The sequence below is a fragment of the Monodelphis domestica genome, chromosome 1, assembly GCF_027887165.1.
Source record: "Monodelphis domestica isolate mMonDom1 chromosome 1, mMonDom1.pri, whole genome shotgun sequence".
Lineage (NCBI taxonomy): Eukaryota > Metazoa > Chordata > Mammalia > Didelphimorphia > Didelphidae > Monodelphis > Monodelphis domestica.
Window position 1 is genome coordinate 491,700,592 of NC_077227.1, and position 19,632 is coordinate 491,720,223.

General features: G+C 34.1%; 1 protein-coding gene across 12 annotated transcripts in view; it reads right to left on the reverse strand.

Annotated features, from left to right (window-relative positions):
- Positions 1–19,632, reverse strand: part of GNAS (GNAS complex locus) — a 331,282-nt gene that overhangs the window by 67,483 nt on the left and 244,167 nt on the right. Inside the window, exon 1 of one of the 12 annotated variants that reach the window (XM_056812905.1) lies at positions 110–18,337. The exons of the other annotated variants lie outside the window; for them this stretch is intronic. Within the exon in view, the coding sequence (XP_056668883.1) occupies positions 110–196 (87 nt within the window). The 5' untranslated portion in view covers positions 197–18,337. Of the gene's footprint in view, positions 1–109; positions 18,338–19,632 lie in introns of those variants that run through there. 12 annotated transcript variants of the gene reach the window in all.

Genomic DNA, 19,632 nt, shown 5'->3' on the forward strand with positions numbered 1-19,632 from the left:
GACAGGAAGTAAATTTGCAACCAATTTAATAAGTAGAAGTGCAAGCATGCTTCCACTCTATGAAAGAAGAGTGCAATTATGAAAGCTTTAGAATGTCTTTTCTTCCTACCGTTCTTGGGTGCACTTGTCTTTGTTGATAGCTTGAGTAATTTCCAGGTTCAGAGGGGATATTCATCTCCCTACACCACCTTGCCATATTGGCCTGCCCAGTCTCTGCAACACATCCAATATGGGGTTCATACACATTATGCCAAGTGTGGATATGGGAACCCCAGTAGTATGACCAAAGGAATCTAGATGGATGATGATACTCAGGAGGGGAAGGAACTTTAGAGTCCAGAGGTGAATTTTAAAGCCTTTTCAGACTCCATTGTTTTATTGATGTTAACTGTTTCAGTCTGTTCCCCTCTAAAAAGTAAAGAAGTCTCTGTAATGCAGCTATCAGAATTGGAGAAAAGGACTCTTGAATTCAATGCTTATATCCTGTCACATATATTGTATTTACTGATTGTTTGCTTTAGATTTAATTTTGGTTTTGTAAAAATGGATATTTGAACCCCAGACTTCAATCCCCATAAGTCCTTGCTCTAGTTCCCAGGATACCCTTTAATCTTGCTGAGATCCTCACCTAGGAGAGATCAAAATTTCTATTTAACTGGCTGTAAAAGCCTACTGAGCTCTCTTCCTACTTCCGCTTCCAAGCAGACGCATCTCTCATGATGTAAGTGAAATTGAATGGGCCTCTTGGCCCTCCTAGGCACGTGCTTTCTTACTTGTACTTTCTTAAATTCTTAATCTTTAATAAACCTCATAAAATATAATACTTCTAGCAGAGAAACTAATTTTAACTGCTACAGTTTTAAGTTCACATAGTAATATAATCTATAATGTTGCATTTCACTATGTGATTTTCACCTACTGTGTTGGCCATTAGCTATATGTGCTATTACCTTGTCTTTATTTATACCTCCCCATATGCCTGGACTGGAGAAAATACCACTGTAAAAGCCCATAAACAACTCTGACAAATACCTTTCCATGACAAAACAATAGGTCCTTATAGATGCTGGGTTTGTTTTGTCACATATTGCCTTAACAGCCTTTTGTTCCTTTTTGCCTTTGTTAATTGTCATATAGATGATGATGGATGGACTCCATCAAATTGGTTACAGCCTGTATGACCTAAAAATTTCAAATTCATTTTAAGGGGCCTTTAGAAATGATTTTCAAGTATCTAGGAGCACCACTACCTCTGACTAATCATTTGCCTACCTTTGAGTTATTTGTAACAACAGAAGGGTTCATTTAGTAGTTGAAGTTAGGTGCAATAGCACAATTGTATTCCCCACCTCCACATTTATAAGAATGCAATGGATGAGAAATATAAAGACATGCCTTTTACAGCTCTTACAGTCTCATACAAGAGGTGGGAAGGTTTTCCTAGAGGTAACCTCTAGATGACTCCCAAGAGGGAGCATTTCCCATAGAGTCTAGTGGCTTCTAGATGGTTTTTATACACTTCACCTTACTCTACCCTTCCACCAGAATGATCTAGATTCTTGGGGACATTTTAGACCCAAAAGGTTTTCATCAGAAGTACAGAGGTTTTTTTTGGGCTCTCCTGCCACATTTTGGAATGATGGCAATAATAGACTTTGTTAAAAATATCTCAGCCAAGGTTGAAAGATTAGCTAGATCTAGAGAACTTGTGACAAGTATCCATGAGCTTCAAAGGTGTTTTTTTTTTAATTTTAAATGTCACACGGTGACTAATGAATCCCAATCATAGATGGTTTGTTTGCTATTGTCATTAAATGGGCTCTTGAGATTTGGGGAATTTTGTTATTTCTTGAATGTGCATTAGCTGCTGTACTACTGTTTTATAAAGTCATTAGTTGGTGAAAATCATTTGCACTCACACTGTGGATTGTGGTCAAGTTAAAATGGAACATAGATCTCATTTTGGGGTTAAGAAACTTTTGTGTTGCACCTCTGCTTTGCTAACAATGTTTCAGGGAATATGAACTATATATTTTTAATTTAAAAATTATTATTATTTTTCCTTATATGTACAATAGAGTATTTGAGTTTTATTTTTTCTCTCATTTTTGTACTTGAAGCACATGTTATTAGTATTAATGGTTTTTTGATTTGGCACTAATATAAGTTTACAATATCTATTAGCCCTAATATTAATGTATACCCAAAAGCTTTAGAGTATGGAAAACTACTATTGATTATGGGACTTTGATTAATAATTGTGTCTGACTCCAGGAAAAGGGATCACAAAAAAGCCACTATACAGTGCTAAGGAGCACAAAGTCAAAGAGACCAACCAATCCTGGTTGGGATTGATAAGATTCTACGCCAAGTCAGAGGACTTGTTTTGGAGTTCAAGGAAGTGACTTTGACAATGTCAGACACAGGCTCTCCCTGTGCCAGATTCAGACAAAGTACCTCAGTTTAGCTGCCATTTTGGCTCCCCCATCCTTGAGAGCAAAGGTAAAATCAGACCAGAGAATGCTATTTCCGATCTTCTACAAAATTTAGTCCCTTTTCTCTTTCATAGTGTGGTAATTTTCAGTAGTCCTGGATGCTGATTAGGTAAGTGCATATTGTTGCAATGGTCCTACAAGCTTGTGAGACATAAATCACTTCATTGACCCCTGATTCAAGGACCTGTTTTGGGCTTATTCTTGCTTACTCAAAATTTTTATATACTATTTAATTTTGATTTTTTTCCTTTTGTTCTAATTTTTAAAAATATGTTTTTGACTTCCACTTAACAATTGATTCACATATCTCCTCCGGGGGGGGGGGGGTGTTGGAGAATTGTCATAAAATTCTAGATTTATAAAATTTTTTGTTTGAGAGTAATTTTAGGATAAGAAACTTGCTACCTCCCCAAATCAAGGAAATGAACTTTTTAGAGAAGGTGCCATAAAGAACCCTGCAGAAACCTCACACTCCACCAAAAGATCCAGACTGAACTTTGGGATGTAATGAAATTGGACGGTGGAGGGTTGAAAGCATTTATTTTGAATGTAAACACTTATGCCAAAGGGGACTTCCCCCCATTTTTTTTTGTCAATGCAGCTAGCAATCATTAGCCTTGTCCTCTCTTTTATTTCCCTTTTATCCTGTAGTAGATATTGATACTAGGGGAATTATGGTATTGGGGAAATATCAGAGATGTAACATCAGGAAGCAAATCAGGGAAAAGACTGGATCTTGAGCCCCTCCCCCTACACTACTTCCTATTCCCTTTCAACTGTCTTAGAAATATTGTCCTTCATTGAAGTTAAGCTTGAAGATTTCCCTTAATAACCAAATCCCACAATCAAATCCTTCAACTAAAAGGTCTTTTATTCTTTGGGTAGAGGAGGGGAGAGGGGAGAGGGGAGAGGAAATAGGTCTCCCTAAATTTTTTAAGTTATCCAGTTGATTGAAGATTTCAAGATATAGTCAAATTCAGGAAACAAACTTATCTTTCCCTAAGGGGAGATATTGACAGCAATGCTGACAGGTTTCTTCTGGGCTAAAACCCCAAAAGTCTTTTTATCACACAGTCTTATGGATAAGGCAAATGCTAGAGACAGAGTCTATCTTCCACCTTCTGGTTCAATAGCCAGAGAAGGAATCCCTTTCAGCCAGTTCAAGCTGCTTAACTGCTTTGCCCCAAGATTCCATGGATCTGCCTCCCTATCTCAGTTGATTGGTATTTCACAAAGTTCTGAGCTCCTTTTCTTTTTGCAAATGCATTTGTCACTTTTCAAAATCTTCATTTACAATCCCCAAATTACTGTAATTTCCCCTTAAAAAGTGCAATATGATATGTACTTCTAGTTGAAGATCTTTAGAGATATAACTTAGTTATGTGTACTGGTTTCCATGGGGAAAATAGGCATATAAAACTGGGAGATTTCTACATGCTTGTTTTCCATTGGAATCACAGGGGGAATTGTGTAATTAGAATCTCCTCCCCAGGACTCTCTCCCAGAATTCCATGTTCCTTCTCATGTGATGTGCTAATGTAGGGAGGATAAGTTTTGTGTAGCTTCACCCCTCTTGCTCTTTTCCCTTGATCGCAGCTACAGAAGTAGGCTTTGGTTAGGCAAGAGAACTTGCTCATGTGGTCTTATTTTTGTCAGACAATTAGGTTTGAACTTTTATTTCTTTAAGTTTATAGTCTTTCTACTTCAAGGGATTATTAATAAACTTTATAAATTATAACACTTGGAGCTATTGGATATTAATTTAAATCTTACACAGGTCAAGGAGAAAATAGCACAAATAGCAAAAAAGAAACAATTCAAATATTATGGAGCCAGAGTCAGGATAACAGAAAGAAGTCTTAGTAGCTCCTACATTAAAGGACCAGAGGACATGAAAGAGTATATTCCAGAGGGCAAAGGAGATAGGACTTTAACCAGGAATCACTTCCCCACCAAAACTGAGTAGAATCCGTCAGGGGAAAAATGAGTATTCAATGAAATAGAGGACTTTCAAACATCTCTAATGGAAAGACCAGAGCTGAATGGAAAATTTGACTCTCAAATACAAGACTCAAGAGGATCATAAAAAGGTAAATAGGGAAGAGAACTCAAAAGACATTCAATAAGGTTGAATATTCCTCCTACATGGGGGGATGATCCTTGTAACTACAAAGAACTTTATCATTATTAGGACACTTAGAAGTAGTATACAAAGGCAGAGAGCAAGGATGTGAGATGAATATACAATGAGATGATACTAAAAAAATAAAATGAAGGCATCAGAAAGAAGAATGCTTTGGGAGGAGAAAGGAAAAATAAAATGTGGTAAATTACCACACATTAAAGAGGAATGAAAATATTTACCCTCTTCAGAATTGGCTCAATGAGTGAAAAACATACACAATTAATTGGGTATTGAAAGCTATCTTACTTTATAGTAAAGTAGGAGGGGAAGGGGATTAGAGAAGGGGGGTGGGACTGATAGAAAAGAGGGCAAACTGGGGGAGGTAGAAGTCAGAAACTAAGCTGGGGGAAATAGGATAGAAAGTAATACACAGTAATCAGAATGTACAATTTTTTTACAAGTTTCTCTACCTCATTTTTCAAATACAAAGAGAAATAAGTTAAATATATAAGAATATAAGTTATTCCCCAATTGACATATGGTCAAAGGATATAAACAGGCAGTTCTCATAGAAAGTAAAGCTCTCTATAGTCTTGCAAAAAATGCTCTACATCACTATTATTTAGAGAAATGCAAATTAAAACAACTCTGAAAAACCACCTCACACACATCAGTTTGACTGTTATAAAAGAAAAAGAAAATGACAACACTTGGAGGGAATATGGAAAAGTTGAGACATGAATGCACTATTGAAGAAGTTGTGAATTGATTAGATTGATCTGAAGAGCAATTTGGACCTATGCCGAAAAGTCTATAAAATAGCACATGCCTTTTGATCTCTAGCAATACCATTACTAGGTTTGTATGACAAAGAGATAAAATAAATCCCAAAAGGGGAAAGATCTATGTGTATAAAAATATTTAAATCAGATTTTTGGGGGGGGGAGGACAAAGATTGAGGGTATATCCATCAACTGGGGAATGGCTAAGTAAGTTATAGTATATTGTTGTAATGGAATAGTATTGTGCTATAAAACCCAGAAAGCCTTACACAAACTGAAGCTGAATGAAGTAAGCAGAACCTGGAGAACATTGTACACAGTGGCAAGAATACTACTGTACAATGAACAACTGTGAATAACAGCTATTCTCAGCAATGCAGTGATCAAAAAATATCCCAAAGGATTAATTTTTTTTTTAAACCTTAACTTCCATCTTTGAATCAATACTGTGTATTGATTCTAAGGCAGAAGAGTGGTAAGGGCTAGGCAAAGGGGGTCAAGTGACTTGTCCAGGGTCACAAAGCTAGGAAGTGCCTAAGGCCAGATTTGAACCTAGGACCTTCTTCTGTCTCTGGGTCTGATTCTTAATCTACTGAGCCACCTAGCTGCCTCAGCAAAGGACTCATGATAAAAAGTACCATCTGCTTCCAGAGAAAAAGAACTGAATATGAATCCAGACCAAAGCAAACTTTTTTCAGTTTCTTCATTTTATTTTATTTGTATTTGCTTCCACAAAAGGACTAATATGGGAAAATGTTTTGTATGATTGCACATGTAAAATCTATGAGATTGCTTACTACCTCAATGGGGATAGGGGGTAGAGGGGAGAAAATTCAAGACTCAATATTCTTTGAAAAGTTTTGGAAACTTTTTACATATAATTGAGGGAAAATAAAATAAAATTTAATACAAAAAAAGGTTGTAACCTTTGCTTATAGTTTAAAACAGAAAACTAGAGAACTGATTTTGTACTATAGAAATCTTGCATATTAACAACTTGAAGTTAAATGAACTGAACTGCATCTCACTCATATCAAGGTAAAAGATTATTTCTAGGTGATTTAGACTTATGCCCAGATAAATCAGTTCATTTATTCAATGTTTACTGAGTATTTACCATATGCAGTGCATTTGACTATTTGTTGTGGGAGTAAAAAATAAGGTATGAACCTTGCTTTCAAAGATTTTACAATCCAACAAAAAAGATAATATTCTTATTATAATACATATATGAAAAAAAGGAAAATATAGTTTCACATTTCTTGGAATTTGTTAATGGCAGTAAATGAGGAATTATCTTAGTTGTACTATCATGATTGAACCATTCACAATTCTGACGGGTGTAGTATTATAGTTGTAGCTTTAGTTGTTCTATGGTTCATAAACCATTTTTTCTATAAATATGTCAATGTTACAGAAAAGAACCACATAATAAGTTTTATTAATATTTCAAAAATATCACACAAAAAAGTGAAATTGATAGGTAACTGATTACTTATTGGGGGGGGCGGGGTACATCAGAATTAGTTGTATGTGGTTCGACCATACTAGTTAAAGTAAAGGTCAAAATCAACAACAAACTAGAATAAAAAATGGGAAGTTAACTCTGTGTGAAATTACAAAAGATTCAAACTTGCCTATTCAGACACACTACTGATGTCCTAAATGGGCAAGACAATCAAGAAAAGATATCTACCTGTAGCTTTCCTATTGAAAGTTATTTGGTAAAGCAACTATCCAAAAAGAAGGCTAAAAAATATCTCAGAAACTCCATCAATAGCAAAACATTTACTGTCTTTCATAATTAGGGAGACACAGTATCCAAAAGGACACTTCTAGTTTATGATATAAACTTATTTGCAAAATATTATGGAGAAAGGTGGTGGACCTTAAAAAACAACAAATCTCAATGGAGATGAAAAAGTATGCAAAAAACTTGGCATTCTGGTCAACTAAAATCAACATATCCCCAAAGTATTTACAGGTGAAATTGAGATCAACAAATAAATGAAAATGGAACAAATCTTTCATTGTTTCTATACTTCTGTCATGGCAATGAAGTCACCTTATTCAGGCTCTTAACATTTGTCTCTAATGTGCTCCATAAAGAAGTCAAAATGGCACTTAGAAAATGATGTTAGGAAAAGTGGTTGAAACCAATAAAAGTAAACACAAAAGAAATGTGCTGGAGGCAATGTGATTTTGTCAGCATTTAGGAAGCAAATTATCCTTGAAAAGAGGTGATGATGAAAGAAGGGAAGAAAAACTAGTCATATCAGTAATTGTCAGTAAAAAGTACAGATGGTAATATCAAGAACAATTGGTGTCTATTGACCCATACCTACTTTTTCATCTCTATGAACTCACTGAGAAGTACTGGAGGTATTATTAACTGTCTACTATGTGTAAGGCACTATTCTAAGTGCTGGAGACAGAAACATAAAATGAAAAAGTTACTACTCTTAATGAGCTTATATATTACTGGGAGGAAGGGAAGAGAGATAAAATAAACATATATAGGTAAAAACAAAAAAAAATTTTGAGGGCACTGAAAGAACAGAGAGAGAATCAGAAAAATTCTTTTGTAGGAAATGATATTTGAACTGAAGGAAGCTTGGAATTCTGTGATAGAGTGGAGGAAGGAGTTCATTCAAGAGATGTAGTATAGCCTGTAAGGAGCTGGATGTAATGGAAGAGGAAAAGTAAGTAGAGTAGAAACAAAGAATATGTGACTGAAATGAAATGCATGAAGTGAGTAGTATGAAATCTGAAAAAGATAAAGCCAGATTGTAAAGAACTTCAAATGCCAAACAGGGGAGTAAGTTCTTTATTTTGGAATCAATAAGAAACCACTGTTGAAATTTCAGGAGCAGGAGAATGACATGATCAGTACTTTAGGATTAGCAGTTTAGCAGCTTGATGGCAGATGGATTGGAAAGAGAAGAGATCAATCGGGGATATTGCAATTATTCAGACAAGAGGTAATGATGGTCTAAATAAAGCTCTACTTTTAAGCCTGTTCATTTAAAAAAGTTAGGAAGTTCTGTTAATTATATATTTAACATTTTTCTGCAAAAAATATGCTCAGAAAAAGCTACCTCCTTGTTTTCTTCATAACTCCTCCTTATCTTAATTTACAAGCATAAAATCAATGAGAAAGTTAAAAAATGTAAAGAAATGGAAGAATCAACTTCTTCATAAAACATGATGGCAGATTTCTATCAGAAGAAAAAAAAAACAGCAGCTTATTAAAACTATACAAGAACAATACTGTTGCTGCTAGTATCTGAACTTTTATGTTCCAACAGACTTTCAACCCTCCTCCCCTCATTATTTATTCTTTTTCATCCCATTGTCTGTTCATTTCTCCCACAAATGTTTGTCTCATGTTGATTCACTTCCTTGAAACAAGTAATAGGAAAATGAATTGGGAAATTTAGCAAATAAATACTGAGGTGAGGTAGCAAATAAGTTATTTTATTAGTTCCTATATGTGATGTGTACTTGAATAAGTACAAAAATTTAAGAGAATCATAGAGTTGGTTAGAATCTTCATAATCTAGTCTCTCTCATTTTAAGATGAAAAAACTAAGGTCAAGGAAGTTTATGTGAACTGTTGTTAGTAGTAGAGTTATCTCTAGAATATTCCACTCATTTTATAAGTAAGGAATCGAGAGTGGAGAAGTTGAATGATTTGCCCATAGTCACATTGGTAGTAATTGGCAGAGGCAGAATTCAAACCCAGGTCTTAGCATGTTCCTATGAACCAGCCTCTCATCCTTTAGAATTAATATTAAATAAAAGCACTGGAAGAAATTTTCAAAATTAAATTTCTCCTATTAAAATTTCTCCAAAGTCTACCTGGAAAATTTTCTCTTCTCTGCCATACAACAACCCATCCTCCATAGATGGATTTTCCTAAAGCACAGTTCTAGCTATCTCATTCCTCTCCTTAATAAACTCCAATGGCTTTTAATTATCTCCATCATTAAATGTAGATTCCTCTATCGGCATTTAAAGTCTTCATAAACTGTCTGCATGTCACTTTTTCAGTCTTACTATAAATGACTTCTTTTCATTAATACTATAGTGCAGACAAAGTTGCCTTCTTACTGTTCCACAACACTCCACCTGATGTTTCTGTACCTTGACTCTGGTTGTCCCTCATACTAGAATGTATTCTCTTCTCTCTTTATCTCTTAGAATCTCTGACTTCTGTCAAGGCTCAGATCAAATGCCACTTTCAATATGAAATCTTTCCCAACTTCCTCTTGTGCCCTCCCCAATAATCTTATATTTTATTTTTTATGTACCTAGTTATATACATGCTATCTTTCCTCTCTAGACCAAGGGCTGGCAATTTTTTTTTTTTGTAAAGGACCAAATGTAAATTGTAAATTTTTCCACCAAAAGGCAAAATTGAGGACATTATGTAGGTACTTATATAACAAGAGAGAAAATGAATTTTTAATTAACAAAATTGAAATTATTTAGTACAATTCTTTATAACAAGCCTACCAATGAAAATAATTTTTTTTGAAGGAGGATAAATTTTGCTCAGTTGAGATTCAAATTTTCTGTTATCTATCATCAAAATCAACTGCAAATGTTCATCTGCTAATGCTGATCTGTAAAGGTTTTAATGTATTTGATATTTTTACACAAATAGGTAGTACCAAATACTGATATCAATCCATATGATCTTTTTTTTTTTTTTAAACCCTTACCTTCCATCTTGGAATCAATACTGGGTATTGGTTCCAAAGCAGAAGAGTGGTAAGGGCTAGGCAATGGGGGTTAAGTGATTTGCCCAAGGTCACACAGCTAGAAAGTGTCTGGGGTCATATTTGAACCCAGGACCTACCCTCTCTGGGCCTGGCTCTCAATCCACTGAGCAACCCAGCTTCTCCCCAATCCATATGATCTTAATTGTGCATGTTTATCACATAGAAGGCATTTATGGAATTTTCAGATTCTTTTCTAACATTCACTTTCAATTGAAAATAAGGCAGGATTTCTCAAAAGCACAATTAAATGGATTTTGGAATATGGAAATGTCTTTTGCACTTTCATTGAGATCCAAAAGATGGTGCTGGAACTATACTCTGATCTCCAAAAATATATCCTTTGAAAACATTTTATAGGAATAGAGATTTTGCTTCTTGTTTTAACTTTTGACAAGGGAAGTGTAACATTATTTGTAATTTAAACATTAGTTAGCATAGAATTGGCTTTACTATAGTAAATGTTTTCATATAAGTTGGGATTTTAGGTTGAATTAATTAAGAAACATTACCAAGTTGAAAGCAAGAGCTAATTTCCAAAGCCATTTAGAGTTAAATATTCCTCCAGAAAAATCTCAAGGCCTTAGCTTTTAAGATAGCATGATAAAACTTTTTTCTCTACTTTTCTTCTTTTGACATGATGGGTATGCACTGGTAAAAAAAAAATCACAATATAGTGATATGCATAGTACTTGAAATGCTGTCAACACTTACTGAAATCTGTAGTGTGCTGAATGATAGTGTCAAGTGATGAGAGTATGGTCTCTGTTGCAATCAATCAGTTCTGCCATTATAGTACAAAAGCAGACATAGACAATCCATAAACTAATTAGTATTCCAATACAGCTTTAATATTCTACACTGAAATTTAAATTTAATATTATTTTCACATCACAATATTTTCTTTCAAAATTTTCAACCATTTAAAAATGTAAAAACCATGCTTTGCTCTTGAGCCATACAAAAAGATCAGCAAGCTAGGGTCCATGGACCATAATTTGCAAACCTCTACTCTTATCTTCAGGTCTAACACAATGATTGGCATTTAAGAAGTACTTAAATGCTTAGTGATTGATGAAGTGCTTGCTGAACTCTCATACTAAAAAACCTCCCCTCATCCTAACACACAAATATTCTAAATTAATTTTTGAACTTCTATTTCATTAAAAAAATAACAAATACTTATTTTCCCTCCTTTCCTCCCCACCCCAAAAGTAAAATAAAACCCTACTAACAAATATGCATAAGCCAGCAAAACAAATCCCCACAGCCCCAAAAATGTATGTTTCATTCTGCATCTTCAGCTTATCACCTCTATCAGGTGTGCTTCATCATCAGACCTTTAGAATCACAGCACTGATCAGTTAAATCTTTCAAAGATGTTTGTTTTTACAATGTTTGTTAGCATATAATTGGGCTAAATGGCTTCTGATGATTTCCTTTATTTCCTCTTAAACGGATAAATATATTATATTTATTTTAAATTTTATTTTCCTATTAAAAAAAGATTAGCTGTTTATTAGTCCCTCCCCAAAAAGTTTCTAGTTTTATTTACAACTCTTTCTATTCATTTTTCTGAGTTAGAGGTAATTTAAAATTTTCTTTCTCGTTCTGTTAATATGAACATTTTATATTCATTCATTTCATTTACATTGCCAGTTTCATTAGCTTAAATAGGTATTCATTAGGCAAAAGAGTTTGTAATAATTTTCCTTGCATTCTCCTTTCTGTCATTGATATTAGTAATGTACTGCATTTTAAAAATAATTTAGTCAATGGCTTTTTCTATTTATTAGTTCCTACTCCTTCCAAAAAACCTAGTCTTATTTATATTTGGGTTTTTTGCCTTCAATTTTATTAATCTCTTATTGCTTCATGCATTTTCATTTTGATGTTTAATTGTGTCTTAAATTTGTTGTTTAAAGGATTTTATTTTAATTGGTTGCCCAATTAAATAATTTGTTATTTCTCTCTTTTGTTGACAAATGTGCCTAAAAAGAATTTACTATCATTTAATTACTACTTTGGCTAATTCCCAATGGCATATTGTTTCATTTGTTGTCATTTTCTTCGATGAAATCATGTATTGTTTTTATGACTTGTTATATGACCCACCAGTTCATTAAAATATAGTTATTTAGTATCCAATTAAGTTTGAATCCTTCCTACTAATCTCCTTTCTATAATTTTATTGCATTGTGGTTAGTAAAGGATATTTAATATTTCTGATTTTCTCTATTTGTTTACTAGATTTCTATGCCCCAATTGTCAATTTCTGAAAATGTATTCTGAATTTCTAAGAAATATGTTTACACTTTAGTATTTCTATTTAATAACTGCCTGCTTGGTGGGGGGCAGCTAAGTTTCTCAGTGGTTTGAGAGCCAGGCCTAGAGATGGAAGGTTCTGGGTTTAAATTTGACAAGGGGGGGGGGGCAGCTGGGTAGCTCAGTGAATTGAGAGCCAGGCCTAGAGATGGGAGGTCCTAGGTTCAAATCTGGCCTCAGACACTTCCCAGCTGTGTGACCCTGGGCAAGTCACTTAACCCCCATTGCGTAGTAGCCCTTACCACTCTTCTGCCTTGGAGCCAATACACAGTATTGACTCCAAGACAGAAGGTAAGGGTTTAAATAAAAAAAAAAAATTTGACAAGATACTTTCTACTTGTGTGACCCCAGACAAGTCACTTAACCCCAATTTCCTAGCCCTTATTGTTATTCTGCCTTGTAACCAATACACAATATTGATTCTAAGATGGAAGTTTAGGGTTTTAAAAAAATCAACTGCTTGCTATCTATGTATGATATATAATATTTTTTCTTTAGTAATTGCCAGAAATCTATATCTAATTTTTCTAAAATTAGTTCCTTAACTTTATTCTTCTGCATTTTTATTAGTTTTGTCTAGGTCTTAAAAGGGTACATGGAAATTCTCCTAATATCACAATTTTACTGCCTATTTCTTCCAATAACTGTCTTTTAGTATTTAGATGCTACTCCATTTGGTGCATGTACACACACATATTCATTGTCTATGGTACTTTTAGAATAATGTATTTCTCCTGTTTATCCCTTTAATCAAGTCTGCTTTTTATGTTGCCTAGTCTAGAAGTCATGATAGTTATTTTTGCTTTTCTGAGTTCAGCTGAAGCATAACAGATTTTTCTTTATCCCCGTATTTTGATGAATCTGTTTTAAGTATTTTTTTTTGTAAACAGCAAATCTTTGGATTCTGTTTTCTAATCCATTCTGCTATTTTCTCTTCTGTTTTATGGATGAGGATCCTATTTACCTTCACAGTTATGATTTATCCTATTCTTTTATATTTTCCTCCTTTTTAAAAAGGTGATGAAAGAGAACTAGTATACTAGGCACCAGTACTCTATGCTTGATTAGATCTGCTTCCACTCCTTTGACCCTTTTCTCTTCTTTTCACTCAGATGCCAATCATAGGTCCTTACCCCATCCTACCCCCCCCCCCCTTTTTTGCCTTTTATACTCTTTGACATGATATACAATCCAAACTAGGAGTTAATTTTCCTTCAACTAATCTTTCCTTGATTCCCTTTTTATTCCACTATTCTCCTTGTTCCCTCCTGTTTCTATGTTGAGTTAAATGTAGTTCTACTCCAAACAGTATGTTCCATCACTCTTTGATACAAATGAGAAAGCAATTCAAGTGGATGCCAGCTCTCCTCATCTTTTCCTCCTTGTTAGAATGGTCTTCTATTAAAAACTATCAGCTTTATTGCTCATAGTTTTACTGCTCATTACCCAGTTCTGGATCCCAGATCTAGGGGAGACTGTGAGGGGGATCTGACCACAGACCATGGGCAGAGTACCAAGAAGGGGGCAAGTTCAGAAGAAAAAAATGGTGGTTTGGCTCAGACCCCAGAAGCAGAGCAAGGCCAGACTGTAGAGGACTACTCAAGAGAGGAATCTCAGACCAAAGATGAACCTACAGTTCTATTGCTCTACATCAGCAGAACTTACTAGTTTAGACAGATAGAAACAGAGGTCTGCTGTATTCTATTGATGTTGCTATGAAAACCTATATCAGAAACATATAGAGCTCAGATCAGGGCAGCAATAATTGAACTTTGCTTTGGATAAGATCAGGAACACTAAAAGTTTGTAGGTCCCCAGACAGTACCTAAGATCCTGGAAGATCTTGCCCAGATCTTCTTTCCAGAAGTATGGTAGATCTCAGCCCTAACAACAAATTCAAAATCAGGAAGTAAGTCTGGAAGAATTGGAAAACAAACAAACAAAAATTCCATTGTAATGGAATTCCAATATATGGTGGCAGGGATGCTCAAGACACAAAGAAAGAGGAAAAGAATATCTCTAAGATATCTACAAGTAATGCTTCATAGGAAAAAAATATTATTAGGATCAAACTCAACTAGAATTCTTAGAAGAAATAGAGCAAGAGTTTTAAAAAGTTTAAGCTGTTTTTATAAACAGAATGAAAGCACTTACAGAAAATACTAGAAAATAAATGAGAATTAGGGAAGAAAGAATTGGAAAGGAAATTAACATCTTGGGCCTTAACTGAGGTTTTGAGATCAAAATTAAGCCAATGACTTCATGAATCAACAAGAAATATTAAAACAAAGTCAAAAGACTAAACAATTGAAGAATATAAGGCATTTCAAAGCAAAAGAAAGTGACTAAAAACCAGATTGAATGGGAAAAATTAATAATCTAGGGACTAACTAAATGCCACTACCAAAAAATGAGCCTAAGCATCATATCTCAAGAAATTTAAAAAAAATTGCATAGATCTCTTAGAATCAGAGGGCAAAGTGGAAATAGAATGAATTGACCACTTCCTGAAAGAAACCCCTAAATAAGAACTCCTCCTAGGAACTCTATTGCCAAAACCTAAAGTACCACAAAGCCATAACCAGGATCATACTATTTATCATCACCACTAGCAGCCACCAGGCACGCCCATTAACCATGTTTAAGAATCTGTTGAAGGTCCTCATCTCTTCTCATTTTATACTATTTTAATTGGTGATCACACCAGTTCACATGGGTTCAATTACCACTTAAATGGAGATGACGCCTTTATCATCAAATGTTTTTATAGACTGAAACTCAACATGTTCAAAACAAAATTCATCATCTTTCTTTTCTTTACACACCTAACCTTTCCCTCTTTCCAACTTCTTTCTTTATTATTGATAAGTACCACAATCCTCAGTTACTAAGGACCATATTGTCCAACACTCTCACTCACTGTACATATCCTAGCCCTTGCCAAATTTCACAACATTGCTTGTACACATTCCTTTATGTTCACTCACACTGTCACCTTTTTTTGTCTGTGCTACTGAAATATCCTTCATATTGTCCTTCCTGCCTCCCTTCTACTACAATCCATCCTTCATTAATTTTTCTAAAGTGAATGTCTGACCATGTCAACCCCCCATTCAGTGAGCTTCAGGATCAACTATAAACTGTATTACTTCTGAGATCAAATACATACTCCTTTATTTGGTATTTAAAGCCCTATACAACCTGGCCTCTTCCTGTCTTCTTACACCCTACTTTTCACTGTGCATTCTAAAATCTATCTACTGATAGTTCCTAAAAAAAATGACATTCCATCTTCTGTCTCCATGTCTTTGCACCAGTTTTCCTGTAATCACCAGCTTTCCCTCTTCATCTCCACCTCTTAATTTTCCTGACTTATTTTAAGACAAAGTTCAAATCCCATCTACTCTAGGAAAACTTTCTAGGTCTCCCCAGCTACTAATGCTTTCCCTTCTCAAAGTAAATTTTATCCACTTTGTATATAACTTCTTTCTGCCTAATTGATTACATGCTGTCTCCTCTAATAGACTGCAAGTTTTGGGAGGTTCGGACTGTCTTTTTTGTCTTTCTTTGTATTCCCAGTGCTTAGCAAAATATCTGGTACACAGATTGGTATTTAATAAATGCTTGTTACTGACCTGACTCCCTCTCCCCACTGCCCTTAGATCTCTGACTATTTCCCTATGTTGATATCAACTTGGAAAATGACTGTATTTTTGCCTTGGATTTTCCCATCACTACTCCAACTAATATTTTTCTTTGATCTTTTATGAAGTGATCTTTTGTGATTGGAGGAAACTACTTCCTCCAATTCTGATATGTTTGTGGGTCTTGAGTGATTCTTCCAATGTAATTTTAAGTTATTCTCCAATTCAATCACACAATGGCTTTCTTATTTTCTCATTACTTTATATTTGCTGTTTCTTGATCCAAAATGTATCCCTCACAATTTTCTTTTCCAACCTATGTCTTTCATTCTGTCAAAATTCAATCATTCTAGCAAGATATTTTTTCTGATGAAAATCCACAGGACTGTGATCACTATTTAAATAAATAGATTTATGAACTTTTGTACTCATTTCCATGCATGTATCTACATATTACAAGTTACACATTCCCCAAAGTTAATATTTTTCTTCTTTTTTACTCCTCCATGGAATTAGTATTGTCAAATTAGCAAAATGAAAAAGCAGTATAAAAAAATAAACCCAAATATACTATAATATTATCAGCATTCCCTGGTATAGAAAAGTAAAAGTGTTTTTCAGGATCCCTAATCAGACATGAATATAACAGAAACTGCAGAAAGTTTGTATTGTTACCAGGTAACCAAGGTTATACTCACTTCTCATTGGCAGAAACCACACCTTTCACTTATTGGACTTATATTAGAAAACATTTTCTCCATAGAAAGAACAGAATAAACACCATATAAGTGATAAAAAGGTTTTTAATTAAGAATTGATATTGTAAAATGAGATATATAGTAGGGAAATTAATCAGAAGTTATTTTGTTTATTTCTTCTAAATACCATCCCCTCTACACAAGTAATAACATGGCGGGGGTGGGGGGGTGCCAAAAATTACTAGTTACACTATTTTTTAGTGGTATTCAACTTTTCCTGGAAGGGATCAGACAGACACCATCATTGCATGTCTCACAAATGAAGTTTCTTGTTTCCGTTACACTGATTCATTTATTGGCTCATACTAACACTTACTAATATAGATTTCTTCTATACAAATCTTTCCTGGAAGAACCAATATTACCCATAAGACTAACTTCTATGCCTAAAAAAGCATTTCAATGATCAAAAAACACATTCTCAAACATATATAAAGAAAAATAAAGCACAAGAAACTAAATAGTATTGCTTTTTAGCTTTAAAAAATCTGTTTTTAAAAATTAAAAATTTTCTAGAACATTTAACTTAGATCATAGTTAGAGCAAAAGTCTGGCTCTGGGCTCTACTTGACTGAAAAAGGTTCCTCATTGATTCCCCTTTCCTTCTTTTCATCAACTAAACTTCAGCTTCCTTAGCTTTCTTCCCAGAACCTAATTTTAGTCCATATAAGAAGTTTTATTTAAATTGTATCTAGTTTTTCTATATCATTTTACTGTAAAGACTAAAACTGTAATTGAGCTCCCAATAAAGAAGTTAATAATGTTTAGTGTGATTTAAAGATTACTTCTAGGTTCTTTCCTTTTATATTCTTGTTATGACATTTTAACATTCTAAAAATGACAACTAAGTGAACTGTATTTTTTACCTAGGAGAAAAAGAAGTGTCAAAATAAAATATCAGAAACAATTTTAATGAGAAGAAAGGAGAGATCATGGAATTTGTTAAGATATACAAAAAACAGAGATGTTTTGATAGATATCCTTATTCAAGTTGAATACGTTAATAATTTGAACACTGTAAGGACCTATAATTTTGTCATCATAGGTACTCTCTCCAATGTCGAAGATGACAATAACTCTGTATCTTAGTAGATAGACTTGATAGTACCTAACAGAGTTTGTGTTGCATAGTCTTTGAAAATCCAAGGTCATTTCCAGGCCATGAGAAGGCATGAAAGAAGGATTTTTAAAGGAAAAATAATTGAACACACAACAAAACATAAATTTATACTATAACGGATCAGTGTTCTCAGTGATGCCAATATTCTCTGATTTGGTATATATTATAACTCATATATGCATTTTTATCCTGTGCAAATCTTGACTATGTTCTTCTAAAGGTGTACCAAAAAGGACCCAGCTAATATGCTGGTAGCATTCCTCTAGATCGTTTACATTTCAGGTACACAGTAGAGTATAAATTATAATATTTAATTTAAATTTGAATTAATAAAATTTAATCTAAATCTAAATTAATTAATTTAAAATTTTTAATTGTAGATTAATTAACTTAAAAATTTTTAATTTTAAAAAGAAATAAAATAACTAAATTTATTTTGACATATAAACTTAAAACTTCTTATAGTTTTAAAAATGTTTAATATGCATTATATCCTTTTGAAGACTAGGAAAACCTAAGGAAATTTGGAAGATTTTTATGAACTAATGTTAAACAAAGAAATCAGGACCAGAAGAATAATTTACAAGACCACAAATAATGTAAAGGAAAACAATACTGAAAGGCTTTAGAAGCCTGATCAATTGCAGTGAGCAATCATGATTTTAGAAGCTGATCATGAAGCATGCCTAACTACAGGATATATATTATATAACATAGTCTTCTTTGAATGCAAAAACCAAAGGGTTTATTTTTTGTTTCATCCATGTCAAACTCATTAACCATGGGTATCCTCTAAGTTTCTGTCCTAGACTCCCTTTTCTTTCTTTTTTAATATCATGTCACTTAGTGATCTCACAACTCCTATAGGCTCAGTAATCATCTCTATGCAGATCGTTCCCAGATTTAAATATATCACAAGTCTCTATGCTGAGCTGTGGTCATGAATAGTATATCACTTCATGGACATCTCAAATTGGTTATATCACAGGCATCTCAAACACATTTTCAGGAAAATTCCCCAATGGTCCCCAACTTCTAAACTGCATTACTTATGTGAAAGACACTATCATCCTACTTGTTGCTCTGACCTACAACTTCAGGGTCATCCTTGACTCTTTATTGACCCACTCCACACATCCAATCCATTGCCAAATTTTGTTGCTTCTACCTTCATAACATCTCTAATGTATGCTATGTTCTCATACAATCACAATTCTAATTTGGGTACCTCTTCACACTTTCCAACTACACCGACATATTTGCAATTCCTTGAATACAATATTCTGTTCCCTGTCTTTGTGCTATTGCACTGCCTGTGCCTCGTGCCAGGAATGCTCTGCCCCATCAACTTCACTTTATTCTTTCTCTAACTTCCTTCAAGACTTGGCTGAAATCTACTTTGTACTGGAAGCCTCTTTGTATTCCATCTCGTGATACTGCCTTCTCTTTTGAGATTTCTTTTACCTCTTATATATGTACACATCTTGTATGCACCTAGTTATTTTATCTATTTTCTCTTTCTTTATAATGTGTACTCCTTGAGGGAAGTGACTTGTTTGTGCCTTGCTTTGTACCTCCAGTTCTCAGCACAGTGTCTGG